Here is a 23,149-nt window from a genome sequence, read left to right as displayed (position 1 = left end):
CGCCGACGAAAAATTGACGTTTTTATGGACGTTTGGATGATTTTTAGCCATATTTAGATGAATATCTCATTTTAAATTAACATTAGGATTATACTGTAGTAATGTAATTATTCAGTATTTTTCCTTTTCTCACTCACTTGGTGACCTGCTCTCCCTTTAGGTAATTTTATAATTACACTACAACAGACAGCAACACAGGCAGAAACACTGAACTTATTATTATTATTATTATTATCACTTCGAAACACAGTGCAAAACTTGTCATCTCAACACAAAAATAAAATAACAATAACCGTATACGATTATAGCAGCAGCCAATGACAGTGAGTGCAGTACAGAGTCCAGGTCTGTCTGTCTCTCAGGTGTAATAATCCCACAATGATCATGGCTTTAAAGGATGGGTTTTCCGTGGGGAATATGAATATATATTAAATCTCACGCCCCTAAGGTTTTCGAATCCGTTGAAATTTTTGAAATTGGATATTCACTGCCAGAGATATCAAGCATCTCTCACATATTTTTTGGGCCAGCCGACGCGTTTCGCGTCATCTGGCCTAAGTCCGCCTTGCGGAAGTCGTGCACCTATGAACTACAACTGTTGTTGGCCATGGTCCCGCCTCTAGAGGTCCTCCACGCCCCTTCAGAGGCCTTGACCAAAACAAAAACGCAGCCATCTTTCCAACCGCCTAGCCTGCTGTAGCTAATATTAGCTTCCCATAGTTCCTTGCAAAGAGACCATTATCTCGGGAACGGAAGCACTAATCGACACGGGACTGGCGGCAATGGAAAGCTCGTCAAATTTTACATCTAGTAGTCGGTGGGTTGAAGTAACGAAATCAACGCTGAGCAATGTACCCGTTTTTACACATTTTTACAGAAAATAGTTACAACATCAGATGCGCGTAACTCCTACGAAAATGCCTTAAAATGCATGAAATTTTTTTTATGAAGACATCTCCCGACATATATACTACCGTTTACATTTGGTGCAATTTGGAGGCAATTTTATTTTCGATTTATTTCTTGTTCTTTGTATATTTTATTGTCGAAGCCTTCTTCTTCTTCTTCTTTGAGTTTTATGGCGGTTGGCAAACATATATGTGCATTACCGCCACCTACTGGAGTTTGATATCAGCCAAATGCCTGAGGGGTGGGCATAAAAACGAAGGCCACGCGAGCCCAGTGCATTGTGGGAAATGTAGTATTTCGAGTCCCCGCACCCGCACCTCCCCCCCACCCCCCCCCCCCCCACACACAGAGTGGATTTCGGTTGATATCTCTGTGAGTAAACCTCCAATTTCAAAAATTTCAACGGATTCGAAAACCTTAGGGGCGTGAGATTTAATATATATTCATATTCCCCACGGAAAACCCATCCTTTAACAAGTGTCACAGGCTGTGTAAACAGTGTAAAGTGGGCTCTCTGTAACTTGATCCCTGGGTCTGTCTGTCTCAGGTGTAATAATCCCACAATGATCACGGCTTTAACAAGCATCACAGGCTGTGTAAACAGTGTAAAGTGGGCTCTAAGCGTCAGGGGCAGTTGCCCCCTCAGATTTAAAAAAAAAAAAAAAAAAAAAAAAAATTTTTTTTTTTTTTTTTAGGGGGACCAAATTTTAAGGGGGACAAAATGTCCCCATGTCCCCCTTGTTCCGGCGCCAGTGTAACACAGGGGTGCGAACCTGCGACCCTCGTGTTGATGTTGGTAGGCAAGGAATCTACCACTACACTACCCGGATGCCAGCAGTGCTTTCATTAACATTGTCCTAGCGTGTTTGTTCCTGCTCACAGATCTGTGTGTGTGTGTGTGCGTGCGTGTGGATGAGGGGGGGGAGACAGAAAGCATGCTGTGGTTTCCGTGGTAACCAGGACCCACAGTGCACTGGAAGGCAGGCCCGGACAGGTTGGCAGCTCAGTGAGGTGGTCAGTGGTCATCAAGGTGCGTGCGTGCGTACGCGCGCGTGTGTGTGTGTGTGTGTGTGTGTGTATGTGGAAAAAGTCAGGTCATGTATGTTTTAGCTGGAGCACCTAGCAGCCAAAAGATACAAATTCCTCAACCATTTGTTTTAAAAGGAGTCCAGAGTGAGTGTTAACACCAAGCTAATGATGAGTAGGGCTGGACCCGAATACTCGACTATTCGGATATTTGTTCATTGGTATTTGGTTTTCTATTTTGGGACCATCATGACCAGCGAGTCTGCAGGTTGTCATTAAAACCAAACCCCACATCACTGCAGCTTGTTCTTTTGACTTTAATCTTTTTACTACATACATAAAGGATCCTGGGTCACATGGCAATTGATACCTATTACTGTTACATGCATTACAACAACCAATAAGTCAAAGGCATCTACCCAACATCCTGACTGCCTCTCTCTGCATCTACCCAACATCCTGACTGCCTCTCTCTGCATCTACTCAACGTCCTGACTGTCTCTCTCTGCATCTACCCAACATCCTGACTGTCTCTCTCTGCATCTACCCAACATCCTGACTGTCTCTCTCTGCATCTACCCAACATCCTGACTGTCTCTCTCTGCATCTACCCAACATCCTGACTGTCTCTCTCTGCATCTACCCAACGTCCTGACTGTCTCTCTCTGCATCTACCCAACATCCTGACTGTCTCTCTCTGCATCTACCCAACGTCCTGACTGTCTCTCTCTGCATCTACCCAACGTCCTGACTGTCTCTCTCTGCATCTACTCAACGTCCTGACTGTCTCTCTCTGCATCTACCCAACATCCTGACTGTCTCTCTCTGCATCTACCCAACATCCTGACTGTCTCTCTCTGCATCTACCCAACATCCTGACTGTCTCTCTCTGCATCTACCCAACGTCCTGACTGTCTCTCTGCATCTACCCAACATCCTGACTGCCTCTCTCTGCATCTACCCAACATCCTGACTGTCTCTCTCTGCATCTACCCAACATCCTGACTGCCTCTCTCTGCATCTACCCAACGTCCTGACTGCCTCTCTCTGCATCTACCCAACATCCTGACTGTCTCTCTCTGCATCTACCCAACGTCCTGACTGTCTCCCTCTGCATCTACCCAACATACTGAGTGTCTCTCTCTGCATCTACCCAACGTCCTGACTGTCTCTCTCTGCATCTACTCAACGTCCTGACTGTCTCTCTCTGCATCTACCCAACATCCTGACTGCCTCTCTCTGCATCTACCCAACGTCCTGACTGTCTCTCTCTGCATCTACTCAACATCCTGACTGTCTCTCTCTGCATCTACTCAACATCCTGACTGCCTCTCTCTGCATCTACCCAACATCCTGACTGTCTCTCTCTGCATCTACCCAACATCCTGACTGTCTCTCTCTGCATCTACCCAACATCCTGACTGTCTCTCTCTGCATCTACCCAACATCCTGACTGCCTCTCTCTGCATCTACCCAGAGCCACTCAGCCAGGTTCAGATGCTGCCTGGGGGATCAATGCTTTATGAGCTAATGTTCCCGGCAGAGAGCAGCTTTTTTCTCTATCCTGAGCCCAGCATGATTCAAAAGCCAGCCCCAATATGAAGTGGAATTTGAGCCGCGCAGGAGCAAAGATGCTGCTCTGTACCCGTCTCCCACCTCCTCCCCTACTCCCTTTTATGGTGCCATTGCAACATATTCCTCCCTTCAGCTCTTGACCCCATCCCTTGCGCGCACGCACACACACACACACACACACACACACACACACACACGCACGTAAATACAAGCCAGATCTGCATTGTAGAAGTAGTCCCATGACCATACAGGGTTGTACTCCAAGGAGAGGTTGTGTGTGAACGTGTCTCCATAAGGAAAGCCTTCATTCACTTCCTCCTGTTTGGCGCAGAGAGTGGAGTTATTTTTCTTGCTTGAGGCAAGGGCAGATGGAGCGAGAAGCTCATTGCATCGTCATGGGAAAGATCAGATGTGTAGATTCTCCTCAGGGAAAGGAAGCGTACTTTCCAGTCGAAGTGACTGGAAGACTCCAAAATGTACCTGCTGCTACTATTCGATAATTTACCAGATAAATATCTTTGTGGAATAGAAAAGGTGGTAGCACCCACAACCAGAATTCCCTGGCGCCTTCTGGCTGGTGTTATTTTGCCACACTGTTTGCCACCTCTCTCCGGATGCACCCCCCTGTTGTCGGTGCAGAAAGATGTGTAGACATTCCCTCACGCTGGGATCTGCTCTCATCATAAAAAATAACTGAGAACTGCTTTTCAGCAGTGGGCAGAATGTAAGGCAAGGGCCAGTGAAAATTGCATTTTTGCATTTTTTCCCCCACATTGTAATTCTTGTAATTTCTTGGCCTGTAGCCCGGCCTCTATTTAGAGTATCTGCTCTCTGGATCATGACAGAGACGCCCCTCCCTCCTCCCTCCTGGACTTATGAGACTTATTATACGAGAGGCAAACATGGCTCATGAACACAAACAATGAGGATCCCCCGTCTTGATGGCCCTCGAGTTCAAGAGTCTGTCAAATCCTAGAGTTAAGGTACGTCCACAACATATATTTCAGCCTATTAATAAGTGCTTGAGACACCCTTGTATAATCACCAACGCAACCCCTCCCTTTGTGTTGCTTTTGGTTGCCAGGAGACCACAGAGAGAGTGTTTAAAGCTGTCCAGAGAGAGAATGCCGGTCCTGTTTGTCGAAGGAACGACACATCCCAAAGTCTCCTGTGTTATTTGTTGCACACAATGGTCTCTCTCTTCAACATGGCTGCCTTCTCTAGACCAGCTTTTAGGTCTTTATCTCGTCGGCAGTGAAGTAAAACCTTTTCAACCCTTTATTTGTACAGCGGGAGTCTCGTTGAGAGCATTGCTCTCTTTTTCAGGTGTGCCCTGTTCGCATTCACACCTGGAAGCTGACGAGTACAACCACAGTCTGATCTGCTGGCCACTGAGCAGCTCCACTGGAGCGGTTGGGGTTAAGAGCCTTGCTCAAGGGCAGCGTGGTGGTAATGAGGGAGGTGCAAGCGCTGCTTTTTCACTTTCCCCACCCAGATTTATCCTGCCGGTCCCAAGGATTGAACCGACGACCTTCCGGTCACAAGCTCACTTCTCTAACCTTTAGGCCACCACTGGCACTCTCGACACCGACCAAATGTTCTACGTGTCTGTATGTTGTTCGGTAAATACATTTGTCAAGTAGTCAACTTAAACACTTTAATTTGTGTTGCTTCATTTAAACAAAGCAGCAGAGCGAGTGTAGAATCAGCTCTGTCAAGCCGGCTAGAGAAGAACAGAATAAAACCGCAAGTAAAGTGAGTTTACCTTCAAAATAAAAGCATACTTTTTTGTTACTAATGATGAATGTGCTATTTCTGCATCGGCGTAAGGAAAATCTATTATTTAACTTGTCCTTATGAGGTAAATGTGACACAGAATATAGTGAGATGAATCGAAAGTGGGACTTGAAAAGTATAGAAAAATCTAGAAAGTTTGGAGAAACACAAAAAGAATCACAAGATAGCTTGGAAAACATCTGGAGTTACCACTGAGTTAGTACTGAGTATTATATTTAATCTTTAATCTTTTTTAATCTAATCCTATGGTTAGAAACAAAATCCACTGGACTTAAAATGAAGAGTCGAAGACATTTCACTAGTTGTGAAGTTGCTTCTTACATTTTATTACCTGGATGATGACAGAAATGAATCTACACAGACGTATACAGTATTAATAGTCAAGAGTGTTTAAAAAATATATGAATTTACTATATCCAAAAGAAATGAAGTGTGGGAAAGTGTTAAATTTGAGATGGAAAATGTATAGTAACTCTATTCATCTGTACCAAGCGTAAGGGCAGCTGAAATGGCAGGAGTCACATTCTTCACTCTTCAGGTCAGCGAGTGAAAGTTTTCTTGGCCCCGCTGCCCCGGCCTCCTGCTGGCCAGCCTGCGTGCAGCTCCCCAAAAATGTGACTCGACACAGCTGATGCGAACATGGGGGAGATAACAGGAGAGAGTGAAAGCTATTACCAAGTATATGCACTACATTCTCTCCTTGGGCTAACTTCTAGTCATTGAAATCCTAGTGAAATCACACAATTTACTCATTTTGCTGGGGACTCCCCTGCAACTCCTCGTCAAGCTAACGTTCGAGTACAGTACATGCGACTAGCTGCCGCTGGCAAGGCTCCAAGTCAAGGCTGACGCACCAGTATGTTTTCCACTTAAGAACAAATTCTCAACTGCCTCGGCAGCCTGGCTTTGAGCTGGATGGATAAGCTGGCGTACCAAATATGCCAGCTTGCCAGTACTGTGCATAACACTGGACATGTGATTAGTTTACATAACTTGTTTATAAGCTGCTGTTGTGTCATGTTTGATGCTCTGAGAAAGATTTGCCAAAATGCACAATCATGAGTGTCCTAATCAATTGAGTAATCTCTTGTTTTTGCCATATTTTCGATGTATCTTTTCTCTGTCTATTCCAGTCCATAAACATTTTTGTTTTGGTGGCTACAATCTCCCAAACACAACATGAGTTTGCCATAACTTTAAGCACTTCTAGCTGTGTGTTGGCTTCAGAGGAGGTGATAGAGGAGTTGAAGCACCTCTAGCTGTGTGTTGGCTTCAGAGGAGGTGACACACAGCGAAGCCAGCTAGACCTCCCATCCAGCTACAGCATGTTAGGGTCAAGAATGAAAGTTTAGTTAAGACCAGGGAAGCTCCAACACCCACTATACATACATATACATTATATTATATACTGTATTTAGAGTGATTTTAAATACTGTCTTCAATGTGTCTTGCATTTTCCACTGTATGTGAGGTCCTGTTTCTTACTTTATTGTACCCAAGGGGAAATTCTCCTTTCTGCCAGATGTATAAAAACATATCAACATAAATAGAGTCAGTGTATTGTTAGTCTCACATAGTCAGACCCAACATCTTCATCAGCACGGAGGGTCTGAATCACAACTCAGGAATTTCGGATTTTGCCACAAGAAATCCTGTGGCAAAATCTGATTGGCTGGGCTGTAACGGAAGTTACACCACAAGGTCCGTGGTTGGTCAATTCATATGTCTGTCATGCCTTTTCCCCCCGTCTTAATCACTTTTCAAGAGCTCCAGACATAGATGTATCTATGGCTGGCTACTGTGAGAGTACTGTATTATTAGTATTCTTCTTAGACAATATAACTACTTTATGCTGCACCAACATTCACTACCTCTCTCTCTCTCTACACAGGGGGTCGTGTGTGCTCCTTCTCTCCCTGTATAGAGCAGGTCCAGCGGACGTGCGAGGCCCTGGGGGAGCAGGGTTTCCAGGAGATCAGCACGCTGGAGGTCCTGCTCAGGGTCCACGCCTTCCGGACCGTCACCCTGCCGTTGCCCGACTTTGGTTCCTCCTCCCGGGACACCCAGCCGGCTGCCCATAACCAGGTCATCTGTAAAACCACCAGCCCGCCCAGGGAGATGGCCGGTCACACGGGGTACCTGACCTTCGCCACCAAACCGCGCACCTAAAGGCCCCAGTGCATCATGGGAGACATTTTGAAGCAAATGAGATCTCGGTCATACAATTAGCAGCCATCTTAGAAGTCATCATCTATCAGCTGTCATGTCTCTCAATCAAACTCATTCCAACACCTGAGAAGTTTCATTTTCCAAACCTCTTTTTATTCCGTGAGTTGCATATTGTTTTTATTTAGTCTCCAGCTTTGTTGCTCAGCCTCATCACTGTGGTGTCTCTGCACTGCACTTCCCCCAGATCACCTGTTAGTTATCTCAAAGTGAAGCAGATCAGGTTACAGATTAGGTTAGATTGTTGGAGGAACAATGTAGCAGGCATGTCAGGAAAAGTAATGTCTTTGATGGCTTTGTAATTGTTGTCTCATTTTGTTTCCTATTCATCACTGCCTTCAAGGTCTGGAGAAATATAGAATAAAGTATAAGAATAAAGAGAGTATACAATAAGAGCGCTTATACAATAAGCGCTTTTCCAACAATGTCTCAGTGCAAAGATCATTTTTGTTCAGTTTGAATTAACAGACAAAAGATGATTGTGTGCAGATGCTAGGAGACCAGGCCTGATATACAATATTACAAAAGCATCTTAACTCTCTTGCTAGTGGAAAAACCCTAACCACTGGAGTAATTTAAGAGATGTTCTTTAGCTCAGATTCTTTTCTTCTTCTTTTTTTTTGCTCATGTATTTTTACCCCAGAGGAAGAGGACACAGTTTATAATCTGGACTCCCAGCCTCGCTCCAATATTTCCCAAAGACACGCTCATGAATAAGACTGGAAATGCAGCTGGTTGCCGAGTCCCTCCAGGTTTTGGCTGGCAGGGCATCGTCAGAGGATTTACACTTTTGTGTTAAATAATCCCGTTTGCTGCTTGCATCAAGCAGGAGTGAAAGTCAAGTGGACATGGACATCATTTGAAAAGAACGAGATGCTCAGTAACTGTTTGGATAACAGTTTGTCAAGTGCCTCCCCTTTTATCATGTTTTAAATCAAACTTTCTTTTGGAGAGGTATGATTTTTTTTTTTTTTTTTTTTGCACATTCTATTTAGGTGAATACAATAAATGTGTGAAAAGATCTTTGTGTCCTTGTTCCAAATATTACAAAAAGCACTTTGTTAACCTGTTTTAGAATAGTGCTAAAATATATTATTATTGTTATAACCCTTGAGCAAGTCACCGACCCCCAACCTGCTCACTCATTGTTAGCCTCTCTGGATCAGCGTCAGGCTGCTAAATGCCCAAAATGTAAAACACAAATGTGTCAAGATAAATTTTTACTTATGTGCAAAGTTATTCATTTGTCTATTCATCCTTGCAGGCATAAGATAGAACTGAAAAACAATACCTTCAAACCAAGTCTGTTACAGTACTGCTCTCTCACGTTTTATGTTTTTAAACTGCTCAGCTGGCTGAGGCGCCACACCAAAAAAGGCAGAGAAATGGCCCCCACTGCAGACAGACCGAGGAGGAGGAGGTGCAGATGTGCCTCAGTTGACTCCTCCCCAATTCCGCTCCGATGCGGATGCCATCGCCTCCGCGCCAGGCTGAGGGATGTCTGCACCATCATCAGTCTCTGGAGGTTTCCCATTCCCCCGGCCGGCACGGAGGAGCAGAAAATCATTACTGCTGTATTTGATTTGGACTGTGGGTGTTCTCATTTGTCTTGGCTTTCAGGAATCACTCAAGCAAAGAAGCTTTACAATGCTCCTTGCTCAATGCAGTGACTCAGCCTTTTTCATATCAAGGACTCCTAATTCAGTCCACATTAGGGTCATAGATGCCCATTGTATGGGGTTTTATTTTCTCTTAAACCCAAATCTGAGAATATTTTTGTTGGATATGATTTTTGTCCAGAATTCCATGTCTATCTGTATTGTAGGTAGAGAGAGAATCAGAGAAACTATGATCAAAACAGTCTCTAGTTGTGTTAACTTCATGTCGCCTAAATGGGGACCCCCTCAAGGACTCCTGGTGGTCCTCAAACCCCACGTTGAGAACCACTGGTTTAATATCTGAGAAACGGCACAGATTTTTCAGTCGGTAGCTATCTCATTAAATTAATCTTAATTTCTCAGTGCTGGCTGCTGTATTAGACACAGCCCTGCATTCCATTTAGAGGCAGTGTGCAGCAGGCTGGCTAACAGCATAATCTCAGCAGGGTTTAGAATGGGCTATAAACAGCCCAGCGGTGAGATGTGTCTGACTGTAAAGACAGGTTGTGCTGTGTGTGACCATGACTCACACAGACTGTTTTCTACCTCTGGGCTAAGTGGGACCTGCCAAGCCAAGGGCCAGCTCAAATCACAATCTGTCATTGGAAAGTCTTGTTTTCGACATCTTGTCTAACAAACACTGGCCACAACTAACAATCACTGGCCACAACAGCAAATCAACTAGTTTTTGAGGGGCCACTACAAACCACTGTTCTGTTCTGACTCATAAGAGGAAAGAATGCTGTATTTTGATGTGGAGTTGGCAAACACAAATAACGAATAAGACACTGCCTCCCTGTGAAGCCCTGCAGTGGAAACAGGGAAGCAGCAGTGTGAAGGTTAGAGAAGTGACTGGAAAATGTGTCTGCATGGGGAAGTGAGTAACGCGCCCTGACTTCCCTATCCCTCAAAGTGACCTTATTGACGGCCGATTTGAACACTCAGTGTGGGAAACTATTCAGAAGATGGGCATGTAATGTCAAAGTAGTTACATTTGAAGAAGAAAATGTACATGCGTACGCTTTAGGTTGAAGTCATTAAATCATTTGTTTTAACCACTCCACAGATTTCATGTTCACAAAGCAGTTTGGCAAATCGGTTAGGACATCTACTTTGTGCATGACACAAGTCATTCTTCCAACAATTGATGTTACTATATCACAATTCCAGTGGATTATAAGTTTACATACCATACACTAAAGCCCCCCACACATGATCTGTGGTAAAACAGCTCTGCGCCTGTTGTGCCGTTGTTTTCCTATGGAGAGAGTGTGCCTCACAACTATGCGGCAGCGATACCTTTGGCGGTGCCAACGATAGAATTTGCCACCATGCGCTCAAAGTTCAAATTGTTTAAACTTTGACCTAGTTACCGGCGCTGACCTTTCTTCAACCTCGTGGTGAGAGAAGAGAAGATCGCTTATGTGAAGGCAGCATAAGGATGTGACTGTGCCTTTAAACAGCTTAGAAAATTATGTATGTACATGTACATATGTGAAGGTAGCATAACTGCTCCCAGGTGCGTTGTAGTGGGGGGGAGTGGGACTGACTACCCCGGGGCCCCAATGCGAGGAGGATGGGGGCCGTGAATTTTGAAAAATCTGAGAGACCTTGATCAAGAGATGAGTGGGGCCCACAGAGACTTGTATAGGGTACAGTGCGCTACACAGTGTGCTACACCCCTGAGTGCTCCTACCAAAAAAAACTACTGGTCCACTCCCAGGCGTGTCCCAGCAGCAGCCAGACAGAGGCAGCAGGCTGCTCCAGAGAGACTGAGAATAGCAGCTCTGAGCCTGTTAATCAGCTTGTGCCCTCCTGAGCCCAGCTCTGATGGGCCAAACGTCCCACGACCCAAACACCAAGAGAGGAACACACACACAGCCGTGACCCGCGCACGGGACGGTACGAGCCGGGATGGCACGCGACACCGGCAGCACAGGGAGGCGAGAGGGCGTGTCAGGCTGCAAGGTTACATGGTCGATGAGAATAGGACACGAGCAGCGCGTACGTCTCTGTCAGTGTTTTCAAGATCAAAATAGACACTTTTGCATCGCTAATCGAGCTAAATGGGGATGGGAGATTTTCTCTGAAAGTAGAGGGCGTGTTGGGACAAATGGTTATGTGGTCAAGAGAAGTTTATAAGACTGAGACTGGGCAGAGGAGGCATTTTACTCAACTTTATATGAATGTTTTCAAGTTAAAACAATTCTATTTTTAGTCGCTAATTGAACTAAATTAGGCAAAATTGTTCGTCTTAGGTTAGAAGGTAAACTTAGTCCCATATCCAGTTGATTATACAGATTTTGGTTTTAAATGGTTAAAAACAAACGCAAAACAAAACAAAAAAACAAGTAAACAAATTCAAACTGAAAGACAGAAAATAAAAAGAAGAAAAACAAAATAGGAGACAAAAAAACAAACAAAAACATTACAACATCTCTCTGTCAATGTTAAGTCAGTATCAAAGAAAGAAACTAGCAAACTAAAGTATGTTTGATTATTCATTCATGAGTTAGGGATTGTGCATCATAATAGTACTGTATCTGGCTGTAAAAAGAGATTAATATGATTTAGCTATAGTATAGTAGTAGATCCACCCCACACATGCTCTCATCGGATAATCTCCATCTGCAACCCCCCCCCCCCCCCCATTTCAGCACTTAAAGATGATGTTTTATGTCATTTCTGCTTTACTCTGGAATAGAAAAATTATATTCCTATTTCACCCTTTTAATCCACAACCCCCTCAATGCATTTCTGCTTCACTCTACAGTATGAGAGGAGATGATGACACAACAAAGGTATTGAGTTTCAACCCACAACATTGTAGCCTACGAACACACTAGTAACCTACTGTCGCTTAACCCTTTAATCCTGCTGGGGCTAACAGACAAGGAGAGGCAGAGGAGAAAAGTAGCAGTGATGAGATCTGAAGTGATGAGCAGATTAGGATCTGAAAACAGACTCAGGAAGCAAAGCTGCGTCTTCTTGTTAGTGCTCGGGTTCAAATAAACCACTTACACAAGTTTATGTGCGTGTGTGTTTGTTTTGGACACAAACACATCAGGAAAACCTACAGGGCAGGCTCCACCTCAGCGAGTAGTAAAAACAGTGCAGATATCTAAATAAATGCACAGGAATGTGTCTTGGTGACATGCAGAGAAATGCTCCCAGGTTACAGAGGTCCATGCCAGCATCTATGGATAGTTAATGATAAACACACACTTTATTTGGATGGACAGGCAGGCAGGAAGTTGAAGTACAGGAAGTACAGCCTTTTCCCATAGATAGTGAGTGATATAAATAGGGCAACAATAGAGTGAGCTGAAGGCCTCCTATTACCGGAATAAAAAATCTCCCTCTAATTACATAATCAACAATGTTTCATGAAGACATTGGTAAAAACTAAAAATCTGGTAAAATTTACAGTTATCAACATTTTTTAAAAATCAATAGCTTTTCCCATACAGTTTCAGTCTAATTGTGCATTCCATTACACCTGGAACTCAGAGAAAAGCTATTTCCAACACGGAAAAGTGCAACAGAATGGTTGTTCAAGTCAGACTTCCCAGTCCAAAATTCAGGCAAGATTCATTCCGCCTGCTTTTTCTTGATATGTAGTTTTGTGTTGTGAAAATGTGTGGTAACAACTTCCTATTATTTGTAACGTAATTCAGTTGACTTGTGCTTCGTTAGTAGATAGATGTCTTGAACTAGCTTGCTTTTTTTATTAACTTTTTATTGATAAAAGTACATAAAAGAAACATTATACATGATTAAAAAAATCATTGTTTTCCTTACTCTAGGAACTAACCCACCCCCCACCATCAAAGACTACTCTTGTCAGTGTGTATGAGGCACTGGCAATTCTAACTGGAGTTCCAAGGGACAGCAGTTGAAACACTGGCGCATTTACAGTAATGTTCATTAATGTACATTGTCCCTCAAATAAATAAATAAAATAACAATCCTCAAACCCCTGTATCCCCCACCACCCTTCCAATGGCGACCCCATACACCCCCCCCCCGGATCTCTCCCGTGGAAAACAAATGAAACAAAAGATTAACTTTGATCATGCTGCACCCTCTCTTTGACCCAATTGTAAGCTGCATCGTACGCTCTGACAGTCTTAAGGCTGGCCCCTATGCATTCAGGCTATGGACCGCTCCATCAGGACCAATTCGAGGAGAGTTGGCCCACTGTTGCCAAGCCAAGGAATGTGGCGGTTGCCACCTCACGGCCAACGTTTTCTTGGCTGCAACTGTGAGACCAGCTCTAAAATGCATCTCTGCTGCAGAGACAAATCTAAAAAGGTGTTGTCATTAAATAGAAGCAGATTCAGTGAAGATGTGAAACTAAATTCAAGCATGTCATATTTGCTTCCATAATCTAACCACATCAGGACATCCCAGTGCCTAATGCTTAAATGACCCCAGGGCACTGAGTGGACACACAGGTCACTGTTGGAACTTGGGAGATGTAACGATCTTCATAGAATGCCTCCTAGGGGTGAGGTACATCCTATGAGCTAATTTGTACTGTATTAATTGATGATTGGGATTTTTAGACCACACTGTGTCCCAGCTAATCTTTTCATCATTTACAGCAGATCAACCCCTATCTATGCCATATAGTTTCTACTGTAATGGTTTATAAGGCCCAGAAATACATTTGTAAAGTTTAGAATAAAAACCATCCCTCATGTAGGTCCTACTGAGGCTAATCATTTATGAAGGGAATATGTATAATTTATGTATAGGGAGTACTGATCCCCACGACACCGTATGATCGCATGGCTGATCTTAACTGCACTCAGATAAAAGAAAAAGATGATCCTGGTAGATCATATTCATCTTGTAAATCATTAAAGGCCGCTGTCACCTTACTGGTCTTTTAGTAGCACAACTATGATTCCATTGTGGGAATGAGAAAGGTATAATATTGCCAGTAAGAAGTGAAATGTTTTTTGAAAATTGGTGAATGGTTGTGTGCACATGCTTTATTCAGTATGGCAGATTGTGATTAGAAATGAAATTACAATGCCTAAATGTATTTTGGCTTTTTCAATGGTAGCCTATGTTAGAATCTGTGAGGCTGAAAAAAATATATATATTTTTTACCTTTATTTATTCAGAGTGAATCCAATTGAGCAATGCTCTTTTTTTTTCAGGAGCACCCTGTTCGTGCCCACATTTACACCATTGTGACGAAAAGAGAGCTGAGCCAGAAGGAAACGCTCTTGATCTACCGGTTGATCTTTGTTCCTACCCTCACCTGTGGACATGAAGGATGACCAAAAGGACCCCTTAGGGATTTAAGGTGAGAAGCTCAGTCATCTGAGGGACTCTGAGTAGAGCCGCTGCTCCTTTGCGTGGAAAGGAGCCAGTTGAGGTGGTCCGGGCATCTGGTAAGCATGCCATCTGTTCGCCTCCCTAGGGAGGTGTTCGAGGCACAGCCAGATGGGATGAGACCACGGGGCAGACCGAGGGCTAGAGATTATATCTCCACGCTGGCCTGGTAATGGATCCCCTAGTCAGAGGTGGCTAATGTGGACAGGGAAAGGGAAGTTTGGGGTCCCCTGCTGGAACTGCTACCTCCGCGACCTGATCCCGGATAAAGATGGATCCGGTTGAAGATGGATGGAAGATGGACCCTGTTCGTTCACATTCACACATTCATTCATACCTGGCTGGAAGTTGACCAGTACAACCACAGTCTGATTTGCTGGCCACTGAGCAGCTGCATTGGAGTGGTTGGGGTTAAGAGCCTTGCTCAAGGGCACCTCAGTGGTGGTAATGAGGGAGGGGCAAGCGTTGCGTTTTCACTTTCCCCATCCAGATTTATCCTGCTGGTCCAGGGGATTGAACCAATCTTGCGTCTCTAAACTTAGGCCATCACTCCTCAATTGGTCTCCAAGATACATTGGGACTAGAATTGAACCATGTGGAGAGGGGATGTAGCACGAAGGACCAGAAGTACATCCTCTGTGCATCTTGTCTTGCTGGAGAGTTGGGAGTTTTAAATGGAGCCTCTTTCATTTCCATATGAATTTGGAGATAATGAATGAAGATTTTCCCAGTAGCCAATAGGAGGAGCAGGAGGATTCATAGAAGAATAAAGGTTAACACGAGTACAGCCATTTCTAACTATTATATACGGTACGGGCTTGGAGTGAATTTGAGAGATTTGACCAGTGTTCAAAGTCCTTCTCTATATCACTGCATATACCTTGAAAAATTCATATTGTGATGGAAGATGTAGAAGGAAATATAAGATATCAATGCCAAGATAGCTGCAACTCTTTTTTTTTTCAATTATATTTTTATTCAGTTTTAAATTTTACAAGACAAGACAACGACAAAGACAAAAAACAAAAAGAAAAAGACAGGGCAGCTCAAACACTTCACAGGTTAGCAAAGACATAGATGTGGACAACAGTAAAGAAACGGATGGACAAATGAATGAGAATACAATAAAATAAATTAAATTAAATTAGATGTACAAGGCAAAAGGCAATACTTAGGTGGCAATATCACTTTGGTTGAGGTATCCAATAGTCAGTGTCTCTGCTAGGTTAGGGTCAATATATTTCAGGTAGGGCTCCCACACTTTATAAAAGACATCGGTTGTTGAGTGCAGCATACATGTCATGAACTCCAGAGGCATAAGCTGCATAATTATCTGGTGCCAGTTCCTCTTTGTTGGAGGTTTGTCTTTAATCCAAAATAAAATAATATTTTTTCTAGCAGCAAAAGTTAATAAATTAAATAGCCGTTTGTGATGTTTATAAACGAGTTTCTTATGGGGAAGACCAAGAATAAGGCTGACAGGGTCTGGGTCCAACTCCACACGATAGCTGCAACTCTTAACAGTTAAGAGTTTCAGACTTAAACTACTGATATATGGGAGGGCATGGTAGCTTGAGATGCAGCTAAGTTCAAATGCATCAGCGCTGACTTTGTATCCAGATAATGAGCTGAACAAATCCAAATTAGAGGCAGATGTGATATTGAACAACCTGTTACCTACATGTACTACTCTGTATGTACAGACGGATATCATCAGCATACAAATTGATGGGTTGCACTGGCGACTGCTGTCTAATTTTCTGAGCCAGTGGTTTGAGGGAGAGGACGAATAGTAGCGGCAAAAAGGGGGCAGCCATGGTGAGTTCCCCTGAGATACTGGGTGGAGCAAATATTGCCATATAAGACTTTGATCATACTGATGAATTGTATACCCTGCCCAAATGTGTTCAAAGTAGCCCACTGATAATACCATTCCAACCTATCGAATGATTTCTCAGCAATCAGCATCCCTTGTATGAACTAGCCTGCTAACATTTAGATCAGTAGTTCTGAGTTGGAACTACCGACTTCCAATGGAATGCACCATTACTCCAGCAAATGCATCACAACTCGACTCGGTGCTGATTGGCTCCCTCACTAAAGAATCACATCCATATCTCACAGAAGGCCTCAGACATGATCCTGTGCAGCCTGATGAGGTGAAGTGTTGATGACATGCTTGTTTGAACCAGTGCCAATCCTTTCCTAAATTACAATTGGTCCGTTTTGGGATGGAAAGCCGATGCCGGCTCGTACAACACACTGGATACAAAGCATGGGTGAAATTACACATTTGTTTTCCGTTTCCATCAAATGTATTTTAGCATACTTTCCTATTAGAGGACTACAAATCTGCCAATCAGTGGGTACCAGTACAATTATTAGCATAAGATTGGAGAATTTTATTTCTACCATTTAATTAATGGGCAGGAGGGGGGTGTCGTCAGATGATCAAGTGATGGGGGAGAAGATCTGATCCCATATGATCTGCTGCAGGTTGGATCTTCACCTCTACTCGATGCATCTTTGAACCTTCATTTAAACCAGAAAGCTTGATGAAGTTGATTGAGGATCTATTTTAGTTTTTCAGCAACACGCCGGCACACACTCACAAGAGCCACACACACGTTCACACCTGGCTGAGAGTCACACGCTCACAAGAGCCACACAAGTTCACACCTGGCTGAGAGTTTTCCATCACAAACACAGTCTTCTGGTGTCGACCGCTGAGTAACCAGAGGGCTTTGAATATGTTACTGTTACTGTTTACTTGTACATGATGAGGTCACCAATAAAAATACACCGTTTCCCAGGAAGTCAAAGTCAAAGGATGTTGATAAAATGGGGCATTTATTGCTAAATACATTTTTGGGCGTGTGTTATGACATGGAAAATTTGCTCACGTATTGGGAAGTCATTTATCATTTCATTGTGACTTTAAATGTTTTTCTCAAAGGCACTTTGACAGTAGTTTTGAAGGAAGGAGAGAGGGTTTCACTTCCACCATCATGTTCATATCCATTCATACACATCAATTATACTCTTACAGGCTTCAATTCCTTTTGCCTTCACTTGGAGAATAGAGTTTAAGCTGTTTTTGATGGAGAGACAGCAGGGCTCTATTTGCTTTGTGCATGGTGGGAATTACATGGCCTCCGTTGTCCCTCCATGGCCGTGATGCCCTGTGATCCCTAAGGCCACCTTGGCAGTGCCCTGCTACCAGCCTGCTACATGTCTGGGTAATTGTAAATGGAAAAGACAGAAAATGGGGGGGGTGTAGAGAGAGCTAAAAAAAGAGGAGGAAGCGGAAGACCAATAATGTCAGAAACTTAAATAGTTCCTCAGCTGCCTCATCATTGCTGTGTCCCAACATGAAAAGTAGACTGCTTGTGCACAGTTACAGTTATAAATATGTCACTGTCATTCATGGGAGCATAGCATGTAGCCTGTAGCATGTAGCATAGCATGTAGCATGTCGTCTACTATTGACATAAAAGTAGGATTGGTGCGACCGCATTGTCTGCTCCTAATCTGGAAAACCAGAACAAGATGTCTTTTATTCCAATCTGACATCACAGACAGGAAGCGGCAACGCCCCGAGATGAGTAGGGAGGCTGTGTGTGTGTGTTTATCTTAGTACAGTATCTGTGTCTGCATCTCTGCCTGTGTGTGTGTGTGTGTGTGTGTGTGTGTGTGTGTGTGTGTGTGTGTGTGCGCGCGCGCGTGCGTGCGTGTGTTTAAGTAAGTAATTTAGGCCGCATGGGCTTACAAGACACAAACATACAAGAGCAATGACTACTTCCGCGCTGGAAGTACCTTTAAGTAGGGGGTGGTGTAAGTAGGGGGTGGTGTAAGGAGGGGACTCTCGGTGCTGCCCGCCAGGGCAGTGCCGAAGAAAATTTGACGTTTTTTGGACTTTTAGCCATATTTAGAGGAATATTTAAAACAAACAAACGTGACGATGATGATGCTCGTTTGTAGCCCTATCAGTGTCAAGCAAGCGTGTAGAACCCAGCAGCCATAGGGGTTGCCAGGTCAGTTAAACCAGGGGTTCCCAACCTTTTTTGTGCCAAGGACCGGTAGATACATTCAGGACCGGTTGTCAATTGTAATGGTTTTAGTCAGGGGCGTCATGCAAACTAGAATTCTGAGGGGGCGACATTCGGTGGCGACCAAAGGTCCCGGGCTAAAACATTTCAGTGGCGACCGAAGGTCTGAATAGATCTGCAATGATTCAATCAGTCTGCCCAGATAAAGTGTGCTGAATCACTCATGATTGAATCAGTGCATTTAGCTATTTCTAAAATGTTGGCCATTTGAAGCCAGATTTAGAGGAAGATCTAATTTTAAATTATCATTGGGATTAGAGCGTTGTGATATCATTATTCGGTTTTAACCATCAATATTTTGCTCCTTTTCTCATTAGGGTAAATACTGTATATTTATTTAGAGATAAACATTCGGCAGCGAAGGTCCCCAGCAAAAAAGTTTTGGTGGCGACCTAAGGTCTAAATAGATCTGCAATGATTCAATCAGTCTGCCCAGATAAAGTGTAACAGCTCACTGTCATAACAGCTCTGGCTAACATTACAATGCTAACATTAGCTGCATGGTAGTACAAGTATAGCCAACTAACTTGCTATGCAAACTATACCTATAATAACTAACAGCATGAATTTGACTTCCCCCTTCTTTTATTTTTTTCAAAAAATCTGAGGTGGCAACTGCCCCCTCAGTTTCAATGGGCATGACGCTTCTGGTTTTAGTTACGTAACAAATTTACCACGAGAGGAAGGGGGTTGTGGCCACATTTACCACTGGTACAGGGTTGTGGCACGAGGCGAAGCCGAGTGCTATAAACCCTGTACCAGTGGTAAATGTGGCCACAACCCCCGACCTCGAGTGGTAAATTTGTTTTCTACAACAGCTACCAAATAATATAAAAAATACACAATTGTAACATCCAATTCATTTATTTACAATCATTACTGGTTTCAGAATACATTTATCCTTCCGCCACAGAATATAGTTCCATACACAAGATCAATGATTGCACTAAACATTTAGTTGCCTTTGAGCCAAAAAACAACTAACCTATTCCTTAACGGGATTCACAGTTATTGATACATTGCCTGTAAAAGTACAGTTATTTAAACAGTTATCTAAAGCAGCCCGTTTTGGTGGTGGTGTGTTGATATCTGGTGACGGCAGAGGGCGTTTGTTTGTTTGACAGTCCCAGGTTCGGGGTCCGGGCGCTAGTCCGACCTCCCGCTAGTCCGACCTCCCGCTAGTCCGAACTCGTGACAACTCAAGCTCAGCCAGTTCTCTCTCCCCAATTTCACCATGTCGTTCTTTGTTCACTTCACCTTCATCTTCATCTAACCACTGCTCAAAACTCAATCCACCCAGTAAATCAAACGTTACTACGAAATCGGACATTTCCTTGTTAGAGATCGGCCATTTCCTTGTTAGAGATTTGCAGACTGACAGGCTAACAGTGGGCGGAGTCAGCACAGGGAGCGGAGTCAGCATCAGGGAGCGGAGTGATACTGCGGTTGGAGCCGAACTGTAGATTGTTGGCCTATTTACCACTGTTGCTAGCCAATCAGAATCCAGTATTCACTCATGCTGTTGTAGAAATATATATTTACTCACCAGGTGGCGACAAAAGGTAAATAACAGCCTTTTGTGTTGTACTGTATGTACCGGTACAGCCTACAGTATTTATGTTTTTGTTTAAACTACAAACATAAATAAACGTCAACCTATGTTTTAACTACCACACACAGCCTATAATATTATAGCCTATGTTTGTAAAAAAAAAAAAAAAAAAAAAAATTAGGGGGCCCCTGGCAAATCCCGGGGCTCTAGGCAGCCGCTTAGTTCGCATATAGGGCGGGCCGGCCCTGCCGATACATGTCAAACAATGTCAAACCAAAAATGAGCCCAATCGTCATCATAGCTATAAAACATCATTATGCACATCTGAGGCACAGACTGTGCCTTTAACACATCAAACATCAAAGCACCTCCTGTTGGTACTGATGAGCTACTGTAGCTGAAACACTTTGTAAGCAGGCAGGCCTACTGAATTCGAGCTGCAATTATTAATCGATTCGTTGTTGACTATTAAATGATCAACTATTTTGATAATCAATCAATCGGTTTGACTATGTTAGAGTCGTCCCCCTTCTCATGTGGATATGATAATCTTAACATCTATATGTTGTGGCTGATTTAAGTTTGATGTGTGTGGGGTTTCATTTAGAACAGGGGTGGCCAAACTACGGCCCGTGGGCCAACTGCGGCCCATTGCCCGTTTTTAAGTGGCCCGCCATGAATTTAGCAAAAAAATAAATAAATCTAAAAACGTTTTTCTGTTTTAAAGTTTAAAACGGAAAACGAAAATGGGAAAAAAACGGAAAAACAAAAATTAAGAAGAAACGGAAAAACAAAAAAACTGATTCCCCCATTTCGTTTTTTCAATTTAAAACCATTGATGGGTTATACTTGAGTACCCTGACCTGGTCTATTTATTTTGAAACATTTTTAATACTGAATGAATGTGTAATACTAATGTTATGTTAAATAATCTGTCTTAACCTGTTGGCACAGGAAAAGAACATTTGAAAACATACAGAAATACCCATTGTAATAGGTGAGCACATCAATAAACTATGTGTCATATATTTATTTAGGTAGAAATTAAATTTTTGATGGCACAAGGGTTTTCTGGTCCAATTTATTTTGCCGCAAAAACTGCCATGCTTAATATTGTTTGGCTCGCGACTCCTTATATTTTTCTGGATGCGGCCCACAACCAAAAAAGTTTGGCCACCCCTGGGATATAGAGGTGCCATTTATACCTCTATATCGCCTCTGTGTCCATATGGCACCTTTTTGGCCATATGGAGCTGCCGTAGCGGTTGTTAAAATGGATGCCATGGAGAGTTCACTCCATCCGGGTAATTTGCAAAACATGATGGCCACGCCCCTTTTTAGGGGACAACACAAGCCACTCTCGTTGACTTCAATGTAAAATAGCAGTACCAAAAAAATCTATAGAAAAATAACAGAATTAATTTAGTTTATAAATGACCCAAAGACACCATGACATGACGATATATTTCAACTCGGCCGGCCACAGAATGCCCAAGATACGTCGACACGAGGTACTTGCCTTATATGAACGCTGTATCCACTCCAGTTTCCACCAGGTTACATGCATCGTCCACATTGATGGTGTCAGCCCTACTCTATTAAAGCATAATTGCAGACCTTTTTTTTTTTATTGTTAGTGAAACTATAACAACACAGCAACTCTTCGGCATATCTCTATCAAATTAAACCGTTTTAAATAGTTTATTTGAAGTGGTTTCGGCTTCTTGTACCGTCTTTTACTATAGAGACAGTCCGCATGTCTGGGAACGCCCATACAGGTTCTAGGAACGCCCACAATAGACGCTGGGTTAGCCTGGGGGCGGGGTCAGGGTGGGGTAAATTCCCCCGTTCTATCCATTCAGCAAAGTTAGAATTTAGCTGATAGCCCAGCCCAGGCAGACACGATCGGGGATTTAACCACCGCAGTAAACGCACATCTGAGCAAACGTCTTGTGTTCTGCTCTAGAACCCCCAAACCTGTAGTTTAGAGCCGCAGCACTGTCTTTTAGTGAGTCAACCCATGAGATATCGGCGGTTTTACCCCACTCGCGCGCCAGCCATTTAACATTTTGTGGGCGTTCCCAGACATGCGGACTGTCTCTATAATGGGTTTCCCCTAAAAAGGGGCACGGCCTTGGCGCTGGACGCTTAATGACACGGCGCAGTTCTGGTCTACACAGAAGATTGGGGCTGCGGCCCTCAACGCAGCTTACTGATAGTATAGACTCTATACTGGTCTAGTCTAGTCTACTAGTCTATACTATAGACTAGTCTACGAGTCTACGTCTTGTTTTTGCATTGTTCTGTCCCACTTATGGGACTATCTAAGCGCGAGTGGACGATCTTGGATTTGTATCCAACCGACCGTAGCTGTCCGAGTGTCGGGAACGGCCGACTGGAGAGCACGTCAGATAAAGCTATGTCTGAGTTAGTAGCCTACTTGCATGTGAAGCGTCATGCTGAGGGGGCAATTGATCTCAGATTTTTGAGGGGGGGGGGGGGGGGGGGGTTAAATAAACATAGGCTATAGACGGTTTTAACTTGACAACAAAAACATTCTAAATTGAACCCCCGCTCACTTCCTGTTGCAGTGTTTGCTATGGCAATAAAAGAAAAAATAACATTCAAGTGCAGGACTGACCATTCTGTGAAAACCGTCTATACAGCTGAGCAGCGAAAACAAAAGTAACGATGTCAAGTGAATATTTCTGCAGTTTGCCGAATGCTGAGAAAAAGGAAGTGCTGTGGGGTTGCGCTCTGGTGAAAACCATCTATAATATTATAGGCTGTGTATGGTAGTTGAAACATAGTTTCAAGTTGACGTTTATTTATGTTTGTAGTTCAAACAAAAACATAAATACTGTATGCTACATACAGTACAACACAAAAGGCTGTTATTTACCCTTTGTCGCCATCTGGTGAGTAAATATATATGTAACTAAAACCAT

At 43.4% G+C, this 23,149-nt stretch overlaps 1 protein-coding gene across 1 annotated transcript in view; it reads left to right on the top strand.

Moving 5' to 3' along the window:
• trmt61a (tRNA methyltransferase 61A) overlaps positions 1 to 8,465 on the top strand; it is a 38,983-nt gene extending 30,518 nt beyond the window's left edge. Inside the window, exon 4 of the mRNA XM_083632768.1 lies at positions 7,199 to 8,465. Within this exon, the coding sequence (XP_083488894.1) occupies positions 7,199 to 7,476 (278 nt within the window). The 3' untranslated portion in view covers positions 7,477 to 8,465. The remainder of the gene's footprint in view (positions 1 to 7,198) is intronic.
• The last annotated feature ends 14,684 nt before the right edge of the window (positions 8,466 to 23,149 follow it).

Source organism: Poromitra crassiceps (genome assembly GCF_964638095.1).
Source record: "Poromitra crassiceps genome assembly, chromosome: 3".
NCBI classification, from domain to species: domain Eukaryota; kingdom Metazoa; phylum Chordata; class Actinopteri; order Beryciformes; family Melamphaidae; genus Poromitra; species Poromitra crassiceps.
Note: the sequence above shows the minus strand (reverse complement) of the source record. Positions and strands in the feature narration are given on the sequence as shown.